This window comes from Halyomorpha halys, unplaced genomic scaffold, assembly GCF_000696795.3.
Source record: "Halyomorpha halys isolate HHAL.00 unplaced genomic scaffold, Hhal_1.1 Scaffold161.1, whole genome shotgun sequence".
Lineage (NCBI taxonomy): Eukaryota > Metazoa > Arthropoda > Insecta > Hemiptera > Pentatomidae > Halyomorpha > Halyomorpha halys.
In genome coordinates, this window is record NW_027105190.1 from 306,893 (window position 1) to 320,963 (window position 14,071).

At 29.3% G+C, this 14,071-nt stretch overlaps 2 protein-coding genes across 3 annotated transcripts in view; one reads left to right on the top strand and one right to left on the bottom strand.

Annotated features, from left to right (window-relative positions):
* LOC106678796 (E3 ubiquitin-protein ligase RNF216) overlaps window positions 1–2,370 on the top strand; it is a gene marked incomplete at its 5' end in the record, with an annotated part of 16,533 nt that extends 14,163 nt beyond the window's left edge. The window contains 1 exon segment of the mRNA XM_067049263.1: window positions 345–2,370. Within this exon segment, the coding sequence (XP_066905364.1) occupies window positions 345–480 (136 nt within the window).
* Window positions 2,371–2,811: 441 nt separating this feature from the next.
* On the bottom strand, window positions 2,812–14,071 carry LOC106678814 (uncharacterized; the record flags this gene model as incomplete). 2 transcript variants are annotated; one of them, XM_067049254.1, is given in 10 exon segments in its annotated part: window positions 2,812–3,197; window positions 4,182–4,438; window positions 6,691–6,902; window positions 8,068–8,277; window positions 8,405–8,470; window positions 10,943–11,302; window positions 11,457–11,684; window positions 13,169–13,354; window positions 13,660–13,841; window positions 13,927–14,071. In XM_067049254.1, coding segments are annotated over 10 exon segments (2,016 nt in total), but the record flags the coding sequence as incomplete, so codon positions are not given.

Below are 14,071 nucleotides of genomic sequence, written 5' to 3' on the forward strand. Positions count from 1 at the left end.
TATATATATATATATATAATGTATAGTTTTTAACATATATATGCCTTTGTGTAGTTCCTATTGCTATCACTTACTATTCAAAAATAATTCCTATTGTTGCTCTTTTATTCTTAATTTAGTTTTTAATTGTTATCATAAATTTTATATTACTCATAATTGTTTATGTTAGTATTACTTTATAAATATTAATATTGCTTTAGATTTGATAATGGACTGAAACATCACTAATAAAATACTATAAAGCTAAAAAAAGTTGTGACTTATGATTGGTCCAATCCATTAATTATATAAAATTATTATCAATATATTCTTCAGTTCAAGTCTTTTAATGGGATCTTTTTTAGGTGCCCGTTATGGACTAACAATAATAACCTTCACAAAGTTGAAGTTAATTTGGAAGCAGAGAAAGCAATTGAAGAAATCAAAAGGAAGAATCCAGAATTCAATGTAGAAGTTTATAAGAAATTGAAAAATAAATGATAAATCCCAAAATGTTTGTGATGATTCATATTGTTACATTAATTATCATTCCAAACTATTATTATTTTTATTCTGGGCCAGCATATTGGTTATAATGCTCATTGATTTCCATTGTATTATTTTCTTATATTATCATTTTTTCCCAGAAGTATTGAAGAATCTAAGTACAAATCATTATATCAATTTAATGTGATAGGTAATATAGTTTTTTACTATTTTATAATGTTTATCAATTTTCTTTTATCCAATGTATGTCTCAAATATTTAAATTACATGAATACAATTTTAGAAGAAAATTATGTTAAATTAGAAGTATAAATGGTTATATAAGCTTAATTTGATTATTATTGCTACTAATGTCCATTACTTAAATCAAAATTTAAAGTGAGTGCTTGGTAGAATTTGAAATAAGGATCACCACACAAAGTTAGATGATCCAATTCAATTTTAAAACACATTTTTTATACTTATAATGTTTTATGATTGAAACATGTTCAATTTATACATATTTTATATTTCAATATATTTTATTAACTAAGTTTTTAATACTTTGTTTTTTTGTTTTAAAATAAGAGTGTATCTTAGTATAAGAATATTTATCAGGTGTTAAAATTTCTATAATTTTTACAAAAAATTAGAAGATTGTTAGAAAAAATATTGAATTATGAATTATTAAAAACTATCAGGTATTGGGTTGTAAAATAAGTTCGTAGCGTTTTTCAATATCTCAATTTAATCCTCTGTGTGTTTATAAAATCATGTTTACTTGGTCAATAATGTTAACATATTCTAAAAAAGGATTAGTTAAGGTGTATTTATGCATAAATTTCAACCGAGATTCCTTATCTTTAAGTGGTATTTTGCTCACTCAAAATGGAAGAGAAAAAAATTAATTTTCGTCATTTAATGATTTTTTATTTTCAAAAAGGAAAATCCACTGTACAGACAGTTAACAAAATTTGCAGTGTGTATGGCGATGATGCCTTACGAGAAAGCACTGTCCATAATTGGTTCGCTCGGTTACGAACCGGAAATTTTGACTTGGAAGATGCAAAGTGCTCGGGTCGTCCTTCAACTGTTGATGCATTGGTCACAAACAAGACAACCTTCACTCTACCACATGGGATATCGCAGAAACACTTAACATATCTCATGCAAGTATTTCAAATCACTTGGGGGCTGGAGGATATGTTTCTCAAAGTGATGTATGGGTTCCTCACAATTTGACAGAAAAGAATTTATTGGACCGCTTGTCCATTAGTGATTCCCTCCCGAAATGCAATGTTGTTAATGATCCATTTTTAAATAGGTTGATAACTAGGGATTAAAAGTGGGTCCAGTACAGTAATATTGTGAGGAAAAAGTTCTGGGAAAAACGAAGTGACCTGCCATTAACGATCCCAAAAGCAGAATTGCATCTAAAAAGGTTATGCTGTGCATTTCATGGGATTGGAAAGGTGTCCTATATTTTGAGCTCCCCACGCCCAACCAGATAATTAATTCTGCAGTATACTGTGCCCAGTTGAAACAATTAAAGACAGTGGTTGAGCAAAAGTGTCCAGCATTGGCTAATCGCAAAGGCATAGTTTTCCATCACGATAACGCCTGTCCTCACGTGTCTTTGCAGAATCGAGAGAAATTATTGGAGTTTGGCTGGGAAGTGATCTCCCACCCGCACTATTCATTAGACCTTGCCCCAACAAATTTTCACTTATTTTGGGCCCCTCAAAACTCTCTTTAACGGAAAACACTTTAATTCGCTTGATGACTGCAAAACGCACATAGAGGAGTTCATTGCACAAGTATCTGAGAAGTTCTGGGAGGACGGAATTAAAAATTACCTGAAAGATTGTAACATAAATATAATAGTTCAAAATGAGTCATATATAATTGATTGAAAATATTTACAAGAATCTGAAGTTTTTATTGAAATCACCAGTAAAAAATGCTACAAACTTATTTTACAATCCAATATTTATTGCACACTACTATAAAGTAGCATTGCACTACTTTAGAAGTTGAGAAATTGGCATTAAAACCATCTAATAAAGTGCCCTATTTGACCTGAAGTATGATAAATATGAAAGTTTTATGAAGTTAAATAGTCATGTTCATTCAAAGAGAGAGCAATCATTAAAACATTTAAGTTGGTTTGACAAAATAAAATACATTTTTTATAAATTAAAAAAATACTTTATTTTACTTAATGGAAAGTAATCTATACAATTAAATTATATAATAGGGTATTTTCCACTACCAACTTGGTTAAAAAAATAAATTATCTTTACATAAAATAACAGTCCTCCTTACAGTAAAATATTTACACATATATCACACATTCTCATTGAATTTCCATTGAAAATCAATTTTTTTTTTTTTGTTTTATCAAAGTTTTTTAGTTACACGATTGAACAATAAATACAAAACATTCTAACCAGTCCTGTCATTCATTGTATCTTCTCATGAATTACATTATTACAGTTCAATAATGTTAAAAGGATTAAAAATTATAATATATATTATTTCAAGATGGTGATCATTTGTTCATTACTGTGGCTGCGATGGACCAGGAAATGGAATACCATGTGAAGATGCTAGGTTGCGCAGATATTTTGGAAAATAAGCTGGTAAATCTGAATGGTGGGGGGAAAGTTGAGCATCAGCCATTACCCCAAGGGTAACTGAGTCACTGTAGCAGATTAATGTTATAGACAGACCTGAGAATAAATTGATATTCATTATTAAAAATAACAAACATTGAAAAATATTTTTTCAACTGTAGTCAAAATTAAACATGATTCAATTTTGTAGAAGAGATTATTTAAATTGTTTAAACACAGTCAAAACATGGGTGTTACCTTTTGAATTATGATGGAAGTTTTTGAGAAGAAAATAAAATTTACATGAAAGAAAACTCTATTCTAATGTAAATAAAGTCTTCCGAATATATCTTAATTTAAACAACAAAATAAGGCTTAAATAAACCAAATGATCTTCCTTTGATTTGTATCTTTCAAACCTTAAAATACCAAGTATTATAATAATTTTTAAAAAAATTATTTTTAAAATGAGTTAATAAAAAATTAATCATTCTACTAAGGCAATGCCTTAACTCCCTTGGCTATAGAGGGCCCCAGAAGTCTCACATAATTTTTTTTTTGTTACTTATAAATTTTTATTGAGTAATATTTAATAATTCTTTTATAACTTAAACTTGAATTTAAAAAATTTAAATTATGCAGTAACTGTTTTGTATATATTTTTTGTTAAATTAATAATAATTTTGGACTCAGATCAACAAATAAGAGATTTTAAGCAATGTACACTGCAAAAACTCAAACATCTCTCTATTTCTGTTTTCTACTTGTCAGGACTTACAAATTCTATTACAATATTTCTATCATAAAGCCTTTAGAGACGTTAATAAACAGAATAAAAATGTTAATAATCTTATTTTTCAGAACTAAAGCAAATATTTTTTCATGTTATATTTTAATTTACCATAAGTGATATTTTGAAAGCTTTTATTCCTTCTTAAATGGTTTAATCCTTAAATCAGCTATGATACATATCTTCATTAAGATTAATTAAACCAATCAAACTATTAACTAATAATGAAGAGTTAGAAGTAACTAAAGTTCAGATCTTCTATGAAAAACTATTAATACTAGGTTGATTCTAATAATGTTAGGTTCACTTACAAACATTGGCCTGAGCTGGTCGCCAATACATAAGCTCGTCAACATGCTGTCCCCAGAGGAGCGTGCAGTCTGGTGTCCCTTCAACCAATGATACAGACACGGCATATCTCCTTGATAACATATAGAGAGCAGCTTTTGCAAATAATGTTGGTAGCAGACCAATGAGCAAGCTTGAGTCCAGGCCTCTCTCGCTAGCTAAGTAAAACACTGTCTGCGACTTCTTTGATCTAAATAGAGATTTTTTCATCTCTTCAAGGCTAAAAAAAAATGGTTTATTAAAAAGAAACCATAATTGGAATGGGAAAAAAACTAATTTATTTAAAAATTAACTAATAAATTTTTAAAAAATTATTTGATTGGTTTAAAATAAAATGTCAGCTTTCATCATTTTCTACCAACTGGTCAGATTATAAAATTTTCATATTTGTATTTTTTTTTAATATTTTGTTATTTTGAAATAACCTTATTAGAAATGAGCAATTCTAATAAGTAGAGACCTTATTTTCATGCAATGGCATTTTTTGTTCCATAGCTTCAAATTTAAACATACCTCGACAGAAATTCGAATAATGGAAAACACATTTACATAACACTAAGTTTATTTTAAAATTTAATGCTGAAACAAAATTTCTGATATTTTACACAGAAGTATGTATGTTTGCCTGTATTTATTTATTTTATTATTATTTTTTTACTTATTTCATTTATAGTTAGAAATTGACTTGAACAACATATTAAGAGTCGAATTCTACCCCTAAAAAAAAAGTAAATTTAAGTGTCGAATGGTCTTGGAATAGTATTAACCAGGAGTTTCAGGTAACTATGAAAAAGTCTCTTTTGAGTAAGCTTGTTGTAAATAATGTTCAGTGTTATTCCTTTTAACTTTTCCCACTCCAACACGAGCATTCTTTCATTTTTTTGTCTAACTCAGTTGCAACTAGTGTGAATTTCAATTTTTTTGTATTATATTATATTACCTACATACATTATTTTAAATACAAATCAAACCAGTATCTATTTGTCTTAACTTAAAATTGAGGTTATTTTAAGAAGTTGAAAAATTGAATTCCAGCCTTCCTATAGGAATATAAAATCATTTAATATAATTAGTTTCCAGATAGCTTTTCAGTTATCGACAAAAACATTTTAATCAGAGCAGTTTAGTTTTTTGTACATGTTTGCATCAATGTAGAAAATATTTAGCTTTTTTAATTACATTCAAACAAGGTTGGTAGCTTTCCAATTATTAATATTATAAATTATACCATAACAAGTTGATTATTGCAGGATTTTGGTGTTATATACACATTGTGGGTTTTTACTAGATGATTTTGCACATTCTGGGTTTTTAAAATGCATGTTTTACAAATTTTAACTGAACAAAAATCTAGTCTCTACTTATTACATAGCACTTCATTTATTACTATCTTAATTTATTGATTTCTAAGGGTAGGATCTGTCTTAGGAAAGAAAAGTGTACTATTAGTTCATAAAGTCTACTGTAGAAAGCAGCACAATATGCTAACAGTAAAGTTAAGCTCCTGTAGAAAGATGTTATCCTAATATAAAACAGAAAATTTTCCTCAAAAGGTGGTGGTCCACTGGTAAACCTTGAGCGCTATCTGTTTGTAAAATTTAGAACTAATATAGTTCCAACTTTTACTAGAGTGCGCTACTTCTGAGAAAGCCACCTTATTACTGAAAATTCTTAATATTTTATTAAAATAACATCATCTGACAGTTGCTCACCTTTTTGGTTTTCATTTTATATTAGATAATACTGATATCTTATAAAATTTTATTGTAATGCCTTAATTCCGGTAATCTTTGAATTGGCAAAGCCTCAATTTATATTATTAGTTATTAATTAAACTTGAATGACTTTGATTTTGCTTCCAAAAATAACATTATAAAAATTTATCTATTAAATAATAGAAATCAATCACAATAAAATTTAGTGAAAGGCCTAGGTTTATTTTAATAAAATATCCCTAAATTAATTTGAGGGGCTAAGAAAGAAATTGAAATACACACATTTAATCCATTTGCAAGGATACCTGGTCATTGTTGCTTCTTTTACCATCCAATTCATAATTTATAAAAATTAAAACAGATGGACCTGTGAAAATTTTTGGTGCTTTGGGATGTTGAATTTCATCCCAAATTAGAAAATGAAACTATGTTTGAACCCCTCATTTAAAATAATTGATAATCTCCTCTTCCTGTCCTTTCTAAAGAAGTACATGAGGATGGTAAAACCTTTTAAACAAACAAACATAAATATTCTTCCTACTTTAATATTTCAATGTTTGATGAAACATAAATTTAAAAAAAACCAATAATACTGACTCAGGCATTAGGAAATAAATGGTTTACATAAAATGTTTATTATGTTATCCAGGTTCTTTTTTTTTCTTTTCTTTATTTTTTTTCAAGAGAAATAAATATGTAAGTTTAAAGAACTGCTATGGAATTATTCATTACACTCAATAATTTTAATAATTCTAACCTCTCATTTATGTTGGACGCTCTTAGGGGAAGAGGAAGGCACAAAAAGCCACCAGACCCTGGACCTGGAATTTCTCCCTTCTTTGTAAAATGACAAGTTGTCATGACACTGTCTGGGAGTGAGAATCCAGCTTCTTCAAAATAGCCCCTCAATGAAGCTGCAAGTGCACTTAGCATTATTTCACTCTCCGTTGAACCAGAAGCATAGGCAATCTGAAATCATGATGCTGTTACTGCTATAAATAAAAACAATCCAAAAAAAGGATCTGAATTAAATAAATAACAAACTAAAATTTTTAGAGGTACCCGAGAAATAATTACTTACTATTAGAACATCATAATTGATATCTAAGTCTGGAGTGTTTAACATTAAAACCAGTATTCTTATTACAATTTTTGTGTCTTTTACTATAAATGTGCTAGAGACACTGAATCAATAATTGATCCACAGACACAATTTTCAATTAGAAGATCTGATCTGGAGCTACAATACTTTAGAGAAAAAACTATTGGAGTGGAAAATAAAGTTTGTTTAATTGTTTTTTATAGATTCATTCCTTCCATAAAAACAATTCAAAAGTATTAAATAATAGAAAATTAGTAAGAATGTGAAAGGAATAAAATTGCATTAAAAAATACTGTTCCTTCTTGCAAGGTTACTGGAAGAAGACTGAGTCAAAAGTATTCATTTGTACACTTGTTTTAGACGAAATAAAATAAAAATATAGTAATTATTTGCAGCAAGCGATTTCAATATGTAAAACTATTTAATAATTCTTCAACACTTAAAACAAAAAATTTTTTTTATGAATATAAACCATATATGATTGGATTATAAATAAATTATTCAAAACAAACAACAATGTGAGACAAAATTATTCGTACACATTATTTTTATTAGATTAAATTGAATATATTACTTCATTAAACTGATGGTGAAACTTTCATTAGTATTTAGTAGGGTCAGGGAGATTTTTTTATTTCAATATATTTTGTACGATCAATTATATTTCAATGTAGATTCAGGAGAACCCACTCCAGTGGCATGACCCCTAACTATGAGTTACTCACCTCAATGCTTAACAGTGGGATTAATTTTTTTGGCTCGAGATCCCCAGAGAAAATTTTGCAATAAACTAAGACTCAATCCTCATACCTTTATTAACTTTTGAGAATAATTTAATCAGTCCATAATTTTTAAGCATTATATTAATTATTATTTTTCTATAAAACATGATATTTTGATGTTTATTACATTTATCGGATTTATGAACTACTGAATTTAGTGATGAGAAAATTAAGCTAATATTGATCTAACACAGATTTTTTTAATGAAAATTTTAAATAATGAATAAATATTTAACAATGGAGTACTTACCTGTTTTATAACATCCTTTGGTATTGGTTCAGACCAACTAACTACTTTCCTTCCACAAACAGACAAAGTTTGGAGTTGATGAACATTTGCTGGAGTCTCTGGAAGAAATAATTCTTCAAATAAAACTCTTGGAGCTTGGTAAAACACTTTGAAGAGATAGACTAACTCTTGCAGAACATAATGTGCCAAGTATAGCCAATAGAGATAAATCTACAAGACACAATAAAAAATATCTTAGATTATTCGATTATTGAAATTATTCAACATCAATATAATTAATAGCTTTAACGGAAGACTGCCTTAAATCATTAAAGTGATTTTAGTTTATTTTCACTACCTCCTTCACATCCGTTGTGCTTGAGGCATCAGGGAACAATGAGATGGTCAAATTCAGAAGGTGCTTCTGTAGAAATAGAAAATGAATGAAGTAAGTTCTAATTCATTTCTCAAAATTAGGACTGGGACACTCACAATACAAATATGTAGAATTAATATATATTTTTGACAAAACAAATTTCAAGAAAGAGTACTGGATAAACTGTCGAAATAAAATTTACTTACACTAAACGAATTTTTTGTTTACAATTGTACATAATTTTTTACATGTCCCTATTATCAATTAATATAATACTAAAAGCCAGTATCAGCAGCCATTTTCCAGCAAATGGAAAATCATTAACATTTATCCAATTCAATAATTATCTCACTGTAGGGTTGCAAAACAAATATATTAAGTTGTCTAATTGTCCTTTTTTCCTGTGCCTGATAAGTACTTAGAGGTTTGTGCTCTGTTTAACCAGAGTGCGAGTGCAAGAATCATTTTATGAAAATACCACAAAATAAATAACTGACCCAATGAGAATTGAGCCTACAATTCACCAAATCAGTGGCTCTAGAATCTAATTAAACAATCCTAGTATAAATTCAAAGAGGAAAACAAAAGTAATACTTACGATGGACAGTTTAGCTTTCTAGCAATATTTCAACTGTTAAAGTATTTAGGGCAGTCTCCATTATTATTATATAATAGAGAAATTTATTCATAGCCTTACTTTGCATCATTGCCTAGTATATTATTTTATTTGCATTATTGCATAGTATATTATTTTGACTATTCCTCAATTTCTATAAACTTATTTATCTCATGTTTTCTACTGAAACTTAGTTTCAATAATATCTCGAAAATTGTATTAGTTCTAAACTACAAGAAATAATTTTAATTGAAGAAACTTTGTGTACATTAATAAAAGTAATCACAATGATAATGATAGTAAATGCAAAAGCTGAGATTACAACATTCAGAACCTATGTTGATATCATATGAAGCATCTCAACTGATTATAGAAACTCTTACTAGGAATTGGAAAAATTGATATTATCACTAATATTTCTGTTAATCACAAATTAAAATCAAATAGCTTAGTTATGTTTTGATTCAGACACCAATAAAGAAAGCTGCATTATAAGTTTGATGGAAATGAAACCTAAAGTTCTGTCAGGACTAATCTAGTTGATCAGATTAATATTTTCCCCAATGTTCTCTGATATGGTTTCATCATAGAACCTTCGAGTTCACTAAGTCATGTTATTATTTTTATAGTATTTCTCTCTCTCTCTATATATATATAGTATATTTTTTATATTAGTATTTTATTTTTAATAAAACCAAAGTACGCTCTACATAAATTTAGCCCTGTTAATTGATCAGTGCTACAACTTGGGGTACTTCAGGATCTCCTGCCTCAACTTTTTGTGACTGTTCTCCAATTTCTAAAACAGAGGATTTTCCTTCATCTTCATCTCACAATCGAGTCATCTTAGTCACATTCTTCCTGTTATTCTAGATTTCTAAATCTATTCTTCTAATAACTTCTGAGGGATCTCTCCAGGTTTCATTCTGGTCAAATGTTCAGCTTGGCAAACTCTCCCAACTTAAATAAATCAAACTTTATTCACATCACTGTAATGAAAAATAATTTCCCTCGAAATTATTTCTAAGAATGTAATTTGTTCAGAGGATTCTTCTAAGAATTTGCCTCTTAAATCTTAGATACATTTATTCTTGGCATTTTGTAAAGGACATGCTTTCAAATACATATGCCACTACTGGTCTGATGAGAGTTTTATGTAGAGAGAAATTCCTAAACCGAAACAATGTTTTATTGTTTAGCTGTATTTGTATTATAAAATAGGAATTATTTTCTTTAAACAAACTGACACTGATTTGTAGTTGGATTATGTCTGAGTTTGGCAAAAGAGCCAATATTTAATAATTCAGTCGCTCTTTCAAAAGTGAATTCCTCAACATTAACTTCTAGTGGGTAGTGCCCTAGGCCTTATCTGCCTATCAGGCCTGTCCTCTTATATTTCATTTCTCTCTCACTGGAACCCTCTACAGTTTTTTTTTAGGGCAAGGAATACGTCTTTACTAGAGGATATATGTTAAAAGATGAACTCCCTGATTTTCTGATCACACACTCCGGAAATAGATTAAATATGAGACAGTCACTCTGCTCCAGGTCTTCAACTGTTTTGAACCCTCACCTCTATCTCCACATAAGTGGACAGTACATTGCATTTTATTCAATGCCATGTTGATCAGTAAACAAGCTTGGAGTTTCTAAAAAAAAAAAGGATTCCCATTTCTGATAGAGCCTAATATAGCTCACTTTTTATTTACTATTTTACAACTGAAATCCATTATTTTACAAAAGAAAATAAGATTGAAAAATGGGCCTTTGAAAAAAAAATGGTTTGATTTAATTAATTAAATTACTGATATTAATAAAGATAATAATTATTTTAGAATACATTGTTAACTTTTTATACAATTAAAAAACTAAAATAACATATATATATATTAATATTAACTTACTGGTGTGTCAAAAACAATATTCATTGTTCTGATAGGAAGTTTTATAGCTTCTAAAGGTAATTTAAAAAACATCAGGATCATTTCGAGGACAGTATTTAGTGATAAGATATTGTAAATACTGTTTGAAATAAGTGAGAGTGTAAAACTTCGTTTATATAACTCTGTTTTGAACGTTTCAGTGAGACTGACAGTTGAAGAAGATAAAGATGACTTAATTGTCGAAATTATAACAATAAGTGCTAAATAAAATGTGGATCTCAGCGTTGGATGTTTCAATACTTCTGGTTTTACTGCTGGATCATACTGAGCAAGGATTTCATTCCACATGTTTGACGTGCTTTCAGATAAAGCTGCATAAACCTGGAAAATATTATTGATATTGTAACACTTTGCCATAACTAAATAATATTTATTTATGTTTGTTTGTATTGGATATTTCATTCTTAATCAATATTCAAAAATAAATTAGATATTTACACAAGCAGAAATTAATTATAATATCATTGAGATTCACCCTAGGTATGACTACAGGCGGTCTGAAAACACCATCAAGTACCGGAGATGATTCCCAAGTAGTTTGTTTAATACTGAGAATATCAGCCAGGGAAAGACCCTCTTCACTCATGTATAGATGATGAAGCCGAACTAGCAGGTAAGACTTGTCGATGCCTGTTATAACTGAGATCTGCCATGGTGGGATCTCTCCAGGCAGCATTTTAGCAATCAAATCACTTGTCATATCCTAAAATATAAGAAATCATATAGAAGCAAATTAAAATATATCAATCACAAATACCTTAATCAAACCCATCAATAAATTAATTTTATCCTTATTATTTTTATCAAATTCATAAATTATGCAAGGACAACTTATCATTTATAAAATAAGTCAAAAATATGCAGGACCAATTAATTAATTAGTTATATTTAATTACTAAATCAATCTTAGGTATTGGGGGTAGTGGTCGTAGGTAGGGGGTGGAAGCCCACTTCATAAATGGAAAATAAAAACCGATTTGGTTTCTATCACAAAAAGGGGCAGAAATGATGTGCAATGATGGCTAGACCATTTATGGCATCCCATTTATAACTTTAAAACTGAAAAATACTTTAAAAAGCTGTACCTAAAAGTGAAATTTTTCTTTTGGCTGTATAGAAAATCAGTGAAATCCGTCAATATTTTATGGCTTTGTACTGCCTTGACTATACACAATTTTCCCAACTTCAAGATTTTATAGACTTACAATTGTAAAGTTATAAAAAAAGTTCTTCTAGCATCACTTAGAATGTTTCTTTACTCTATATTAACTATACATAATACCTTTAACTATGAATTTTTGTCATTAAAGGTATACTTATCTGGATTTGCTTTTTTGCCAATTTCTTCAACAACTAACTTATTAATTCAGTCAACCTGGAGGATTAGATGAGTGTGAATATTGGCTGGGATGTTATTGCAAAAACAATCAAACTCCTGATCCTATAATATCAGGATTAAATGTGAAGTTGTTAAAGTGAGTATTCAAACCATTTTTTTCTTAAAGCTCAATACTTTTTTAATGCTTGGATCAGTTACCATTTCTATAAAAAGTTTTGGGTAAATGATTCAACAAAGATGGAATAATTTAGAAAATTCCATGGCTTGTCCATCATGAATCTGTTTTCTTGCCTGAGTCAAAGGTATGGGGCTGTCCATGGCTCAGGTGGTTGAGGCGCAGATCTTTGCCACCTGGGAACTTTAGAAGCACCATTTGAATACGGCCGAGGGGGCGTTGACTTATTTCATTGAGTGGTGGCCCACAAAATGAAAAACTTGACCCCCCACCATGGACCAAAGAGAGACCAATAAGCAAAAAAGAGCTTTCTCAATTATTAAATTCTGAAATACTGAACAATATAAAGAAATCTTAAGTTAAGGACCTACTATAATTCTTTATTTAGGAGTTTGTTGCTTGGTCTGTAAAATTAATCTAGAAGATAATATAAAGGCTTTGAAAGCAAAGTTCTCTTGGTTCACAGAGCTCCTCTATGGAACTGGTCAATCGGTATCAAATAAGAATAAGATGTCTTGATAGAATGAGGAGGACTCTATTATGTTATATTACGTAGGTTTATATTAAAATGTGTGGGTTTACAAAATATATTTTTAAAAAACATCTGAATTCAGTTATAGGATATTGCATTTAATGAATGCATTATAATTTATTTAATGTCTGGAAAATTTACCTGAATATTCAGATTGCTGATTGGACGACCTTTGAAAGTGGTAGGAGCGAGGAGAATGTGATCATCCAAGCAGAATTCTTTCTCTGATCCTTTCATCCAAGCATAGTTACCCCATCTTGATGTCAATCTTGCCCTCAAATGAGGGAAAACTAATTGACCTCCCTTCCTTCTTTCCAGAATATCTTCCTGAAAATATATTTGTTTAAAAATATTATAAACAGAAATATTAGTCCTAACATATGTAAAAAAAAAAAAAGAAGAAAATGTCGCAATTTAAACAAATAATTCCAATTCCAACTAAGCTATTATTTAAATAAACAAGATTTTATGCAGAGATAGAATGAGTTTAGATAGAGATTATATGGCTGAAAGAAAATTCCAATACATTTACTTAATTCATAATAATAAAATGTATTATCTGAATTTGGAACAGAATGAGAGGTACATCTATACTGGATTTACGCTCTAAGAATATTATTTTTCTGAAATACCTTTACACGATTCTTGATAAGCTGGATCTGACAGTTACCCTGTACTGACAAGAGAAGGCAGATGAGACCTTGGTTCCTGGGTGTGTCTACAGCAGTTCTAGCTGTTGTCTTGACAATGAATTCCAAACCAGGGTATTTTCCTTCCAGCCACCTGATCCATGAGTGCCTCATTCCTCTCATCACTGATAATTAATGAAATATAGCCTTAAAAAATATATATCTTAGCTCTATATGTTTATTTCTTAATTTAAAACAGATATAACATACTTAAATATGTCACAGAGATCCATGGTACCAAGGAGCAGGCAGTGCAGAAGGCTAAGAATGTGTACAAAGAAGAGAAGTAACTAAAGACAATGTTGACTTCCTTCATCGGCCAGGAGATCTCATTGGAATTACAGAAATTGGCCGT